Here is a 12,326-nt window from a genome sequence, read left to right as displayed (position 1 = left end):
ACAAGAGTTGCCTTGTTCTGTTTAATAACCCTTAATGGCTTTTTCTTCCAGGATCTTGTCTAATTGTTTTTTAAACCAATGTAGATCTTTGGCAACCACAGCATATTTTGGCAGTATGTTCAACAACTGTCCAACCACTTAACCTCTCCCACTTGCCTTAGACCTACCATCCCAGTCTGAGGTAACCTTCCACTTTGAGTTCAACCCCAGACCACAGGTCTCTCAGCAAAAAAAATTTGGACTAAAGGCCTGAAAAGCTGGCCTATCTCAGCTGTCAAGTGCAACCTGAGATGTCTTTGAGCAGTTTAGGTTTCTTGCTTCAAATTTAGGGGTATGAATTTGAGCCTTGTCCTATATTTATGTGAAAGGCCAAATGCTTCCACTGTAACTCCAAGTCATGTGCCATGTTGTACATGCCTCTGCTGGCACTGCAGTGCTTTAGCTGTAGTGGCCCTCTGGGTGAATCAGTGTGGCTGAGTGAGATCTCTGAACATTTCTGGTTTGCTACAGCCCATGCATAGCATAGGATATTCCTGATCAGGAGAGGTTTTGCAGGGAGGTGTCCAGCTGCAGGTGCAGGAGGGTTTTGCAGTTGAGTCTTATGTCTAAGGGGCAGCAGCAAGAGCCAGGGATGAGGGTGTCTCTCTGGGCAGCCCTGGCCTCATTGCCTTTTACACCTCACTGGTGAAAAGATGGCTTAGCTCAGAGTCACAGCTCCCATCTGTCTTCAGAGTGGAGAGAAACAGACAGATGATCATCAACAGGTAATTACTAATGACTTTCTGCATTGTAGAAGATGATTTACGAAGTATATTCTTTCACCTTACTGAAAAGAAGTATGAGAGCTCTTGTCTGTTGTACAAAATTCAGAATAGGGGAAAATGAATGATAAATGTGTACATATTGCAAGGGAGGAGAGTACTGTAGAAATAAGCAACAATTCAAACCTCTGCATTACAGATTTGATTAATAGCAATACTGCATCTAACTCAATTTGTGAAAAGTGCACTTGGAAAATTTAAGACAGTTTACTTGGGTAAGCCATCAAGCTGATGAATGTAGTTGATGGGGATAGTCTCTACGAGACTAATGATACATAAATCTGAAGCAGATTTTTAAGGGTTCTAAATAAATGCACAGTCAGTTAATATTATTGGTCTTACAGTAAAAAAAATACTAGATTCAGAATAATTGTTTAATTATAGAAATACACTGATGCTAGCCTTATTCTACAGTTTTAATGAGGATGAATTTTATTGTGAGTTTATTGTATTTTAATTATACATGCTATATGCTGTGCTTTGCCGTAGGTACTTGGTGTAAAGAAAGGAAGACTCCTTCATAAATGGCATTTATTTTAGCTTATTATACTAGAAGTCCTTATTGATCTAAGATAAGAGGAGACCTTTTATTCATAGGCCATCCTAACTCACTATCTCCTTTCTAAGATTATATTCATGGTCAAAAATACTTCTTAGAGTGACAATCTTTCTTCATTAACTAATGCTCTCTGCTGCTAACATGAAAACATTAGAGGTAGTGCAATGGATACAGCTCCAGCAGAACTGCACCAGTGATGAATTTAAGAAATTTCTGCAGCCTCAGAAAGTAATATCCTTTCTCAAGGGGACTGTGCTAGAGGCAGCTTGACCTAGTTCAGTCGAACTGGCTGCTACAGTGACAGCAAGATCTGTAACCAGCTAAAATCACTCCTTCAAGCTCCATAGTCTATTCTAGAAAATAGTTCTCCATTTTCATGACCACACTGCCTCAGCTCATCAGTTAGCTTTTCTTTCTCCTTCCCTGAATGTGCTTAGTGCTCAGCTCTGCCTACCTGCTCCCAGTTGCTACCCAGAACACAATTAATTATTCCTTTAGGAACATATACCTCCTTTCCACACACAAGTACTAAATTCATATTTCCTTAGAATGAACTGCTAAAAATACTTTAGAAATAAGATGATCAAGTTGAGAATGGGGGAAGACGTTTCTCACTACAAATCAACAGCCACAGCGTGATACAGACTGACAGCACTCAGTGGCCTCATTTTCAAGATTCTATGAGTGTAGAACAGGCAGAGACTTTAGAATCTGAACATAAAAAACTAAATATGTGTTAAGGCTATAAGTTATATATTTCTGCTAATTTCAATAACACTGTTGTTAGTCACAAAATCAAAATGCTATGAAGTCAGCAGGCTTGTTTTTTCATCCTAACCTATGCCATTGTAAATCAGGAGCAATCCCCCTGCAAAGAATTTTTTTAAGTAAAACATTAAAATAGAATGGGAAAAAGCAACAATCAAGATGATTTATATTAAAATTCTACAAACAATCCTGTTTCTGGACTGTAGATACACCGCTTAACCCTGAATGCTGTATCTGTTCCTCCTAGGTTCTTTATATTTCCTTCAGGAATGACAGATGGACTCATAGCATACAGCATGTATGCTATAAGCACATATAGCATATATAGATATATAGCATATATAAGAAACATTTCCAATCACTGCTAGTCTCTTTCACCAAATCTCCAGAGAAGCACAGTCTTACCATGTTTTTCTTCCAGCACCTTACCAAAAGTCTGGCAATTTCATATATGAAAACTCTGGGAAATCTTATAGCTTTCTGGTTTGTTTTCCAATTTTTGCATTTCAGAAGCATCTAATATGAGTCTTTGTATCACTGATCCTAAGGAAATGGGCTACAATTTCCAAATTTTCAGAGCCCCTCAGAGTGATTTCCTTTAGGATAGACCTTAAAGATTACCTTTTATACTGAGGTATAATAAAAGGTAGAGGAGCCTGGTGAGCACAAAGGGAGAGGTGTAGAAGGAAGTTAAGGGATTTTGCAAAATATAAAAAATCATGGTTACAATAAGAATACTGTTAACCTTCATTATTGTTTTATAGCTGACCTCCATGTCATTCCCTGATCATTTGGGATTGTGTATTTTTAAGCTTCCCTAATGCTTGTGAAGTATCCCTTTGGAGGCACTATTTAAATAATTACACTCAAAATTACATTGCCCACAGAGACTCATTTTCTATAAACTGATGAGATGACTGACAGTAGCCAGTCACTGTGTCTTTAGCAAAGAAAAACACTGGAAAACAAGAGCATTTTCCAACACTGATTCCTAAATTTCTCTATGCTACATATCCTTGTTTAGCAGTTGTCCATGTTGTATTTGCCTTTTCCTTTTGCCATGATAACATAAAGACACAAATAACATCTCACATTCAATCCTGCTACTCAGCCTCCAAATGGAGAAGCATTCATTTCCCCAGTGGGAAAATTTACATTAGCTCCATGTCCTTAAGCACATGATAGAGTTGTACACAACTGGGAAGATCTTGTAGGTCTTGAAGTTTGGCTTCACAAATTCTCCTCTCAGTATGTGCAAACCATGTTTTTTTTTCACAAGATTGGACCTCATATTTCTTAGAAGGACAAAATAACTTTGGAGATGTATGCAGAAGGCTCTTGAATGGGAATACTTACATCACTTCCAGATGGTTTTCCATGTGTGCTTAGGATACTGGGTGTTTTGATGTCTGGTACCCTCTGATCAACTAAAAAGAATGACAGATTGTATGGGAAGAGCTATAGAACTTGAGTAATAAGAATGATAATCAGATTTTTCTTATAACTGCGGTGCATCTGAGCATCACAGTAGTGCCTAGCAGACTCCAGACGCCATACATTGTTAATTAATTAAAAGGTATTTTATATGCAGTTAAGATAATTGACCACAATAGGTCATACATTTTCTGGAGAGGTCATAGATGTCCCTGAACCACTTGGATATTAGTACTGAGCAGAATAAGGGTTTGGGGAGTCTCGTTTGATCCAGCTGAAGACGCCATGGCAAGGACTCTTGAAATAGAAAGACTCATCATCATATGAACAGCAGTTTCTTCTGATATGATTTCCTGTGCAAGCATTTACCTATACCAGGTTCCCAATAAATAAGAAACATCCCGCTTTGTTTGTGACTGTTTGTGCAATAAAGGAATATACAGAGAGAAAAAAAAAAAAAAAAAAAAAGCCACAGAAATTATCAAGGAATGGAAAAATTAGCAGCCTAGTAACAGATCCCAGGAATGTTTGGTTTACCATAGAGAAGATTATAGGACAACTTGATTCCAGCTTCTAATTTCTACCTGGGGAACAAGCTTTAATAATAGATTTTCCACTCCAACATAAAACATTAAAAAAAATATCCACCATGCAGAAGATGAAGCTAGAGAAGTATGGGTGAGAAAAACTGTAAATTTTTCACAGACATGAGGTCTTTAACCAACACAAAACTACATCACGGGACAGTAGATAGACCTCTTTGGCAACTTTAAAATTACAGTTTAATGTTCTTCTAGAAGTTATAAGCTGTAATTTAAACCAGACATGGTTTAAAAAAGCAAAAGCAACTAGGCATGATCTTTATACATTTTTATACAGAGTATTTGACTTGAAGTGCATAGCTAATACCTTTTGACTACACCTACAGTTAACCTATGGCATAAGATCATGAGAAACAAGAATTCTTTGCTTCTGTGCTGAATGAAATTGAAATTTCCTTTTCATTATAACTGAAAATCAATACAAAGTTCCAAAGGATAATCAAGTTATTTGCAAGAAATGTAGGACTATGTATTCTATGTTAAATTAAGAAATACTGGTAGGGGAAATAGGAACCTTGTATGCTGCCTATCTTCACTCTACACACTAATACTCAGACTTGAAGATGAAAATAAAATTTTGTAAATGATAGAACCTCTACATCACTGAAAAGTGATTGTGTTTAAAATCAAAGTGGAGAACTGTACACAATGTGTTTAATGAATTGCGCTAATCGTTAGGAAGTTTCATTGAAAGTTTTCTTCTTTCTAAATCTCTTTATTTTTTATCTGACAGGTTTATTTTTACTGGATCTGTCGAGACCCGTCCACATTTGAGTGGTTTGCTGATCTTCTGTTCCTTTTGGAAACAAAAATGGTTGAAAAAGGGAAAAATGATTTCCTAAGTTATCACATATTTCTTACTGGCTGGGACGAAAGTCAGGTAATAATGAAACTCTTATGAGTCTGAGTTAATGTACCTTGCTTTTTCAGTATGGTAACATAAGGAACAAGAACAGCTGAATGAATGATGGATGAAGCAGAGAGATAAAGAACTGTAAACATAAAGACACCAGGCTGTTTCCCTCTCACATTTAGGAAAATAGGAACAGAGAAAACAAGTCAGTGATCCCTGCAGTCCCATATCTTGCTTTGTGTTGTTCTGACTAGCAAGTGTTCCAAAAAAAATAGAAGTGCAGAGAGCCTCTGGAATCTTGCAAAAGGCCATTTTATCCTTACATCTTTAGAACTTTCTTTAAACAGATTCTAGCTTTTTATTTATTTATTCTTCCCACTAAACTATAAAACATCAGATATTATTATTGTTATTACTTACTATGTTATATTTTTTGTTGTTCATGTATGCATTCACTATAATTTTGAACACTGCTGCATTTGAAACATTTTTTGCAAAAAAATAATAATAATAAAATAAAATAAAAAATAACCAATTCGTAGTTTTTGATAAGATATTTTCCCTGATTGACCTTAACTTTACCATTTAACTTCATTGGATCATCTTACCCAGTGGCACTTAATCTTTAGAGTAGGTAGCTTTAATTCAGCTTATTTAGTCCTTACCTAGACCTAAACTAATTGATTTTCTCTCTCTGATTCTTTTTTTAAACCAAACTCAGATCACACTGTGATCAAAGTTAGGTACCTGTCAAAATCTCTCACAGGTGACTCTTTGCTCTACTATTTTATTTCTTGCCGTCTCTATTGAATGTAAGGACTGCCTTGTAGATATTAAAAATTAGGGTTTCTGTCAAGGAATGAGGTATGTACATAAAACTGTATTCAGAGAAATCTCCTATTGTAAAGTATATGGCAGTCATAAAAGTCTGCATTAGCAGTATCACAGGGTATTACCTAAAACCAGTTTTGAAAGAAGCTATTCATGAACTTAATAAAACACAAATCTGCTATCACCTTCCAGCTGTCAACATTTTGCCTCCCCCTTGTGCAAATATCAGGCCAAAAGTCAATTAGGCAGACAGCTATTCTTGCTGGGACAGCTGAGTCTCTGCACTCATGTTCTCCATCAAGTACCTCCTTCCCTTCACACCTTTTTGTCCTGTCAGCACTGTCTTATTATCCTATGCTGTTCCTTATGTGATTCAGGAGAAATCTTAGAGTTGTACTGCTTGCCTACCTACACTGCTGCTGTTGTTCCTGGAGCACCCAATGGCTATGGAAAGAGAGTAATGCTTTTCAGTGGCTACATCTCAGATCAAATTAGGCCCAGGTAGTAAAACCATGTATTTGATCTCTACTCATATCAAACATGTAGTCTCAAAAAGCTGAATTTCTTTAAGGTCACAGGCGCTTTTTGAAGTATTTATTAGACTTCTTTTGTACTTCTACCCTCCCTTCCCTCCTCGTTGTCTTTGGATAATTACACAGTTTTCTTTCCTTTATTAATACTTCTGTCTTTCACTGAGAAGCAGTGTTATTGCTTTCTCCTATTACTTGGAGTATATGTTGTTGATTTTAAAATTATTACCTTGTAAATTTGTGTTTAGGCTACTCACATAGCCCTGCATTATGATGAGAAGATGGATGTAATTACTGGTTTGAGGCAGAAGACCTTCTATGGAAGGCCAAACTGGGACAATGAGTTCAAGCAGCTAGCTGAAAACCATCCTAGGTAAGGCAGGTTGGCTTCTAACCTTGTTAGGTAACTCGTCTCAGCATAAACAGTGGGAGGAGGGGAGAGCAAACCTTTCTAAATGACCCTTTTAAAATAATTTAGTTTTTTTTCTGTGTGGAAAGAAGATTTATGCTTAATGAAGCTTTTAATGAAGAAATCTCGGAAAGAGAATGCCAATAAAATCTAATTTTTGGAGAAGAAAATCTAATATTTAGAAGTATTTCAATATCCTGGCCTATGTCCAGATATAATTGAAACACACAATCCAATTACTGTTCTGCACAAAGGACAAAGTAGCATTAATTTCCCTTGAAGATGGTTATTAAAGAGATAAACTGTGATTTTTTTCTTATGATGTCAAGGATATGTTTGTTCAGTGAACATATTTGGCTACTCTTGCAAGACTATGCTGTTCTGTTATTAGTTCATCTCTGCTGGCAAAGACAGTTCATTTGAACTTGGTGGATTCACTAGTGGCCTGAGAAAAGCTTCTTTGTTCCTGAAAGCCTTTGAAGCAAGAATTTGAAATATTTTGTGTTCGGTGGTAGAAGATTCCAGAATCCTTGGGACTCTTTATGATTTCCAAACATTTACCTGCTAAAGCAAAATAAAGGCTTGCACTTGAGAGACAGAGACACAAAAAGAAGAAGAAGAAAGAAAACTTTTTTTAAAGATGAAAAAGACTCAAGAAAAAGCTGAAAGGGAGGAGATCAAAGAGAATACAGTAAGCTACAAGAATACCATAAAATTGCAAAAATAACAGTAATAGAGAAACTATTTGATAGAGGTCAAAATAAATACAATCAGGAAATAAGGAAAGATTAAAAATAGAAAGAGACCAAGGGCAGGAAACACGATTTTTGAAAGACCTTTTATAAAGGTTCTGCTGTAAAAACAGAGCTTCTAAAGTTATAGTTGAAACACATTCATTTTGTTACTTTTTTAAGTACAGCTGAGAAAAGTCTGTTTTTCTGATGCTCAGAGAAGGAGATGGGTATTAACTTTCCGCACTGGATCTTGTGATATTTCCTTAAAAAACCAGTGCTAAGTGGCAGAAAAATCTGTATCTGCTTCTGAATGTTGATGTACACATTACTTGTCAATTTTGAGCTCTTAAAGAAAATTCTGCACTCCTTGTGTACACTGAATCACAAAAAATATCCTATCTTTCCTTGCTTTGAGTTACAGAAGGCTCAAGAGTTTATACTATGTGATAGAACAATTTGTATGAGCCAAATATATTTTGAGTCCCTACGTCTAAGTCCACCAAGTTTCCCATTGTACAACAGTGTCTTTTGTGGATTAGCAGTATACCACTCCAAGCTGAACCTAATGTAGTTGAGAACTGGAGTGATAAGGGCACTACTTTTGAGGACCATGGCTTTGGCACCAAAATCACATCTACAGCTACTCCTTTAATGGAGCAAAACCTTTTGAAAATCAGTCACTTGTCTCTTCCACTGTGTATAAGTAGATTCAGCTTTCCCCAGTAGTGTGCTGGGGGATGTGTGCACAGCATGTGTGCATATCTGTGTCCACATATATGTGTTTTAAAAAAATATGTGCTGCATACTTATAAGCCAGTTCTTTAAAGCACTTCCCAGGAAGGAATCATATTTCCAGTTCTTGGTAATATACTTGTGCACTTATTAACAAAGCTGTTTGTTACATTAGTCACGTTTTTGTTGTTTTGTGAGAACTGTTTACAGGTGTTTTTTTTTTAAATCTGATACTTACAGAACTGTCCACAGACAGCAAAACAGTGACTCAAAAATAGCTGAGAGATTTATGCATTTCTTAGGGAAAGACTACTAACTCATCTAGAGAAAAAGCATTCTATATTTTCAGCCCAAACAGATGTTTTCTTTCCTGAATAAAAACAGTATGACAATCAAAACCAAAGAACCATGATTTAAAATAATTTGTGACCTCTAATGCAGCGATCCAAATAAATAAAGTGGTATGACATTATAAACACTGCAGTGTTACAATAATTATACTGTAGTACTTTGTGACGGTAACACAAATTTTCTCAAGTGCATTTCTCAAAAAGTAATTTCAAAAAAGTCATTTCAACTGATAGAAAGCTCGAGGCTGTAAAAAGTTGCAGTTTATCTATTTAACTGTTTTATAGGTGTTTTTTGTTGTTGTGATTACAGCAATAGTATTGGAGTATTTTTCTGCGGACCCAAGAATCTCTCTAAGATCCTTCAAAAGATGTGCAGCTCATATTCAACAGTTGATCCAAGAGGAGTTCAGTTTCACTACAATGAAGAAAGTTTCTAGACTGTACTTCTCAACTTCCTAATAGGTATTACCAAGTTATCCTTTTTCTCACATTCTCCTGTACTCTATCCATTCTGTGGCATTCAAGCTGTAAATTGAAACAGTAATGCTGACTTTAGTGGAAAAATACCATCCTATGCCAACTAAAGAATTGGTTCCAATCCTTAGCCTTTCCTTCAAAGAACTCAAGGGCCAGTTTCTTATTGCTTAGTTGATGATGCACTGAATCCAACCACATCTGTTTGAAAACACATACAAATCACTAAACTTTGAAGAAAAAGGCATGAGAAAAAAAGGAAATGAAGAACTGTACCTCACTGTTGTATGTGATCAAACTACTACTGCAGGCAATACTATCATTCCTGCTGTTTAAATCATGCCCAGCCATTCAAAGCATTTTCCTTCCTGGTGTTCTGATCTTGCACTTCTAGCCTCCAACTGCGTACACATCCACATCACCTTCTGTGTCATAGAAATACCGTTTAAATATATGCTTTCCAATGAATTCCTTTTGACCTACCAAAGCAGGCAACATTTAAACATGCTGTTTCTGCAGCAGTACTGGCAGTGCATTCCATAAGCTAATATTTTCTGAAGGTTAAGGAGATTGCAGAAATTTTTGCACTCAGCAAATGTATCCCCTGAGAGAGGTAGCTGAAACTGTAGGCAAAAGTTTCATGTGTCCTTTAAATGCCACACTGCTTCCTGAGCACTGTAGAAAGGACTGCAGAAAGATAGAGAATCGTGGGTATCACAGATTGTTTGGTGTGAAAAGGGACCTCTGGAGGTCATGTGGTCCTGAGTCATGTACCCCTTCTTTCATTTCCTGTGCACTTCGTTTTTGTGCTGCCATCCTCCACAGCAAGATGGATCATCTTTGAGCTTGGAGGAGATGATCTTTCTGGATTCCCCTTTTCTCCAGAATCACACTGCACGTGATTTTTCCGGGCAGGTCCCTAAACAATCCTAAATCTGCTCTCCTGAAGCATAGGATTGTGATTTTGCTATTTGCTTTGTACCTTCATTTGTGTATCCTGAACTCCACCATTTCACAATTACTGCAGCCAAGACTGCCCTGAACCTTTTACATCCTTCATCAGTCATTACTGGTTCATAAGTGTGATGTCCTGTAAAGCATTTGTTTTAATTGGACCTTTAAACATCTTTGCCTAGTAATCTTGATCATCTCACAGCTGGCTTCTAATGTGTGGACATCTACCCCTATGCAGGGATACATATATTCCTGCCATTCTCTCTCATAAAGGACAAATTCCCACCTCGTCATAGCAGCCTGTATTTCCCAAAAAGCCTGCATCCATCCATTGTAGCTGTACAGTCATATGAACAATCATACAATGCTCTTACATTTCCAGGGAAATCATATCCCCTCAACAATATGAAAACCTGTAATTCTTCCTGTGTCCTCCCTGTAACAAGAGACTTACTAGGCAGTGCTTCAGAGAGGCATCTTGCCATATGAGTTTTCCAGAAAGGAATGAGAACTACCTTCATCATGCTGTCTTGTCAGAAGTTGCTTATTCATGTGCATACACTTGGGATGGGCTTGCTTCTGCCCTGTTTTGTTCCTGTTCACACTGTCTCACACACTTTGCTTGTTGACTGCAATTCCTCACTTGGCTGTTGGTCATCTGCTCTCACCCATTGCTCCCATTTCAAAAGTCTCCTCACAGACTATTCAGTACGTAGACCTTTGCAGATCCTAGGAGACCTCAGTTCTCAAAGGGAGTTCCATGATTGTGTAAACCACATCCTTACTGTCAAGGCCAACTGCACAAACAGCAGTTGACTCACAAGAACCATCTCCCAAGTTCCGCATCATAGCAAAAAGTCTTTTGATTGGTTCATTGTTAAGCAGTCTCAACAGATGTGGTAGAAAATGTATTTGCATGCCATTTCATCACACACCAAGCTGACATCCTTGAAAGTGGTGGATCTAAAACATACCCATACATACAGCACTGCTTAATGTTAAAAACAGTTCATACCTGCATTTCTTGTTTTTAAGTTTTCCTTGTAACTAACCCAGGCTTTTCTCCTAGGACACAGGCTGTTATTTAAATTGGTTGTTTGTTCTCTGATATGCTGACATGGCTCTGAGAGGTTGATACAAAACTGTGAGTTATCTCCACCTTTGCAAACCCTCTCAGGCGGCTGCTGGGAGTTCTGAAGTAGTTTTCTGGCCAGCTCATGGTCTGCTGCATATTCTGCTGTCTGACAGCTGTGCGTCAGAGACCTCATCCACAGTCCTGTGGTCCCTACAGCCAGGGACCATCTTCTAACTCTGGGACTGGCGCAAGATGTGCATGCCACAGTTCAACCAATGATGCAGTCTCCAGGAGAGACTGATTTGGTCAGCAAGCCCTACAGCACATTGTGTGTCAAAGTGATGAAATTATGGCCTTCCTTAGTCCTTGCTCTTATGTTCCAGTGGCTCTCAGTGACACAAGGGCTACTGTTGTGATTGTTGTGATTGTTTGTATTCTTCATAGCAGTCCTCTTTGCATTCTTCACTCTCCAATTCCATCTTAGAGTATCATTAATGCCTTTCTAAACCAATGTTTATTTGCACCTTCAGGTGCTACTTGTCCTTGTGAGTGGAGGGTAGGGACAAGAGAGTGTTGGTGAATGGAGTTAAATCTATCTGGCAACTGGTCATGAGTGGTACTCCCAGGCATCAGTATTGGAGTACTGTTTAATATCTTTATTGATGATCTGGACAAGGGGATTGAGTGAACCCTCAGTAAGTTTGCAGATGATACCAAGTTGGGAGTTGGAATGAAGTTCAACAAGAGTGAATGTTGAGTTCTGCACTTTAGCCACAACAACTCCAGACAATGCTACAGGTTTGGGGCAAAGTGTCTGGAAGACTGTGGAAGAAAAAGACCTGGGGGTATTGATCGATACCTTGGTTGAACAGGAGCCAGCAAGCATGCCCAGATAGCCAAGAAAGCCAATGGTCTCCTGGTTTTTATCAGAAATAGTGTAGCCAGCAGGAGCAGGGACATGATCATCCTCCTGTATTCAGCTCTGGTGAGGCTGCAGCTCAAGTACTGTGTTCAGTCACTACAAGAAAGACACTGAGGCCCTGGAGCATGTCCAGAGAAGGGCAACAAAGCTGGTGAGGGGTCTGGAGCACAAGTCTTATAAAGAACAGCTAAGGGAACTGGGTTTGTTTAGTCTGGAGGAGTCTTGGGGTGACCTTATTACTCTCTACAGCTCTCAGACAGAAGGCTACAGTGAAAGGG

General features: G+C 38.0%; 1 protein-coding gene across 1 annotated transcript in view; it reads left to right on the top strand.

Annotated features, from left to right (window-relative positions):
- Positions 1-12,076, top strand: part of NOX3 (NADPH oxidase 3) — a 40,888-nt gene extending 28,812 nt beyond the window's left edge. Inside the window, exons 11-13 of the mRNA XM_015858244.2 lie at positions 4,918-5,064; positions 6,647-6,771; positions 8,934-12,076. Of these exons, the coding sequence (XP_015713730.1) occupies positions 4,918-5,064; positions 6,647-6,771; positions 8,934-9,060 (399 nt within the window). The 3' untranslated portion in view covers positions 9,061-12,076. The remainder of the gene's footprint in view (positions 1-4,917; positions 5,065-6,646; positions 6,772-8,933) is intronic.
- The last annotated feature ends 250 nt before the right edge of the window (positions 12,077-12,326 follow it).

This window comes from Coturnix japonica, chromosome 3 (assembly GCF_001577835.2).
Source record: "Coturnix japonica isolate 7356 chromosome 3, Coturnix japonica 2.1, whole genome shotgun sequence".
In the NCBI taxonomy this organism is placed as follows: Eukaryota; Metazoa; Chordata; class Aves; order Galliformes; family Phasianidae; genus Coturnix; species Coturnix japonica.
The sequence above is the reverse complement of the archived record's forward strand: the minus strand, read 5'-3'. Positions and strand labels throughout refer to the sequence as shown.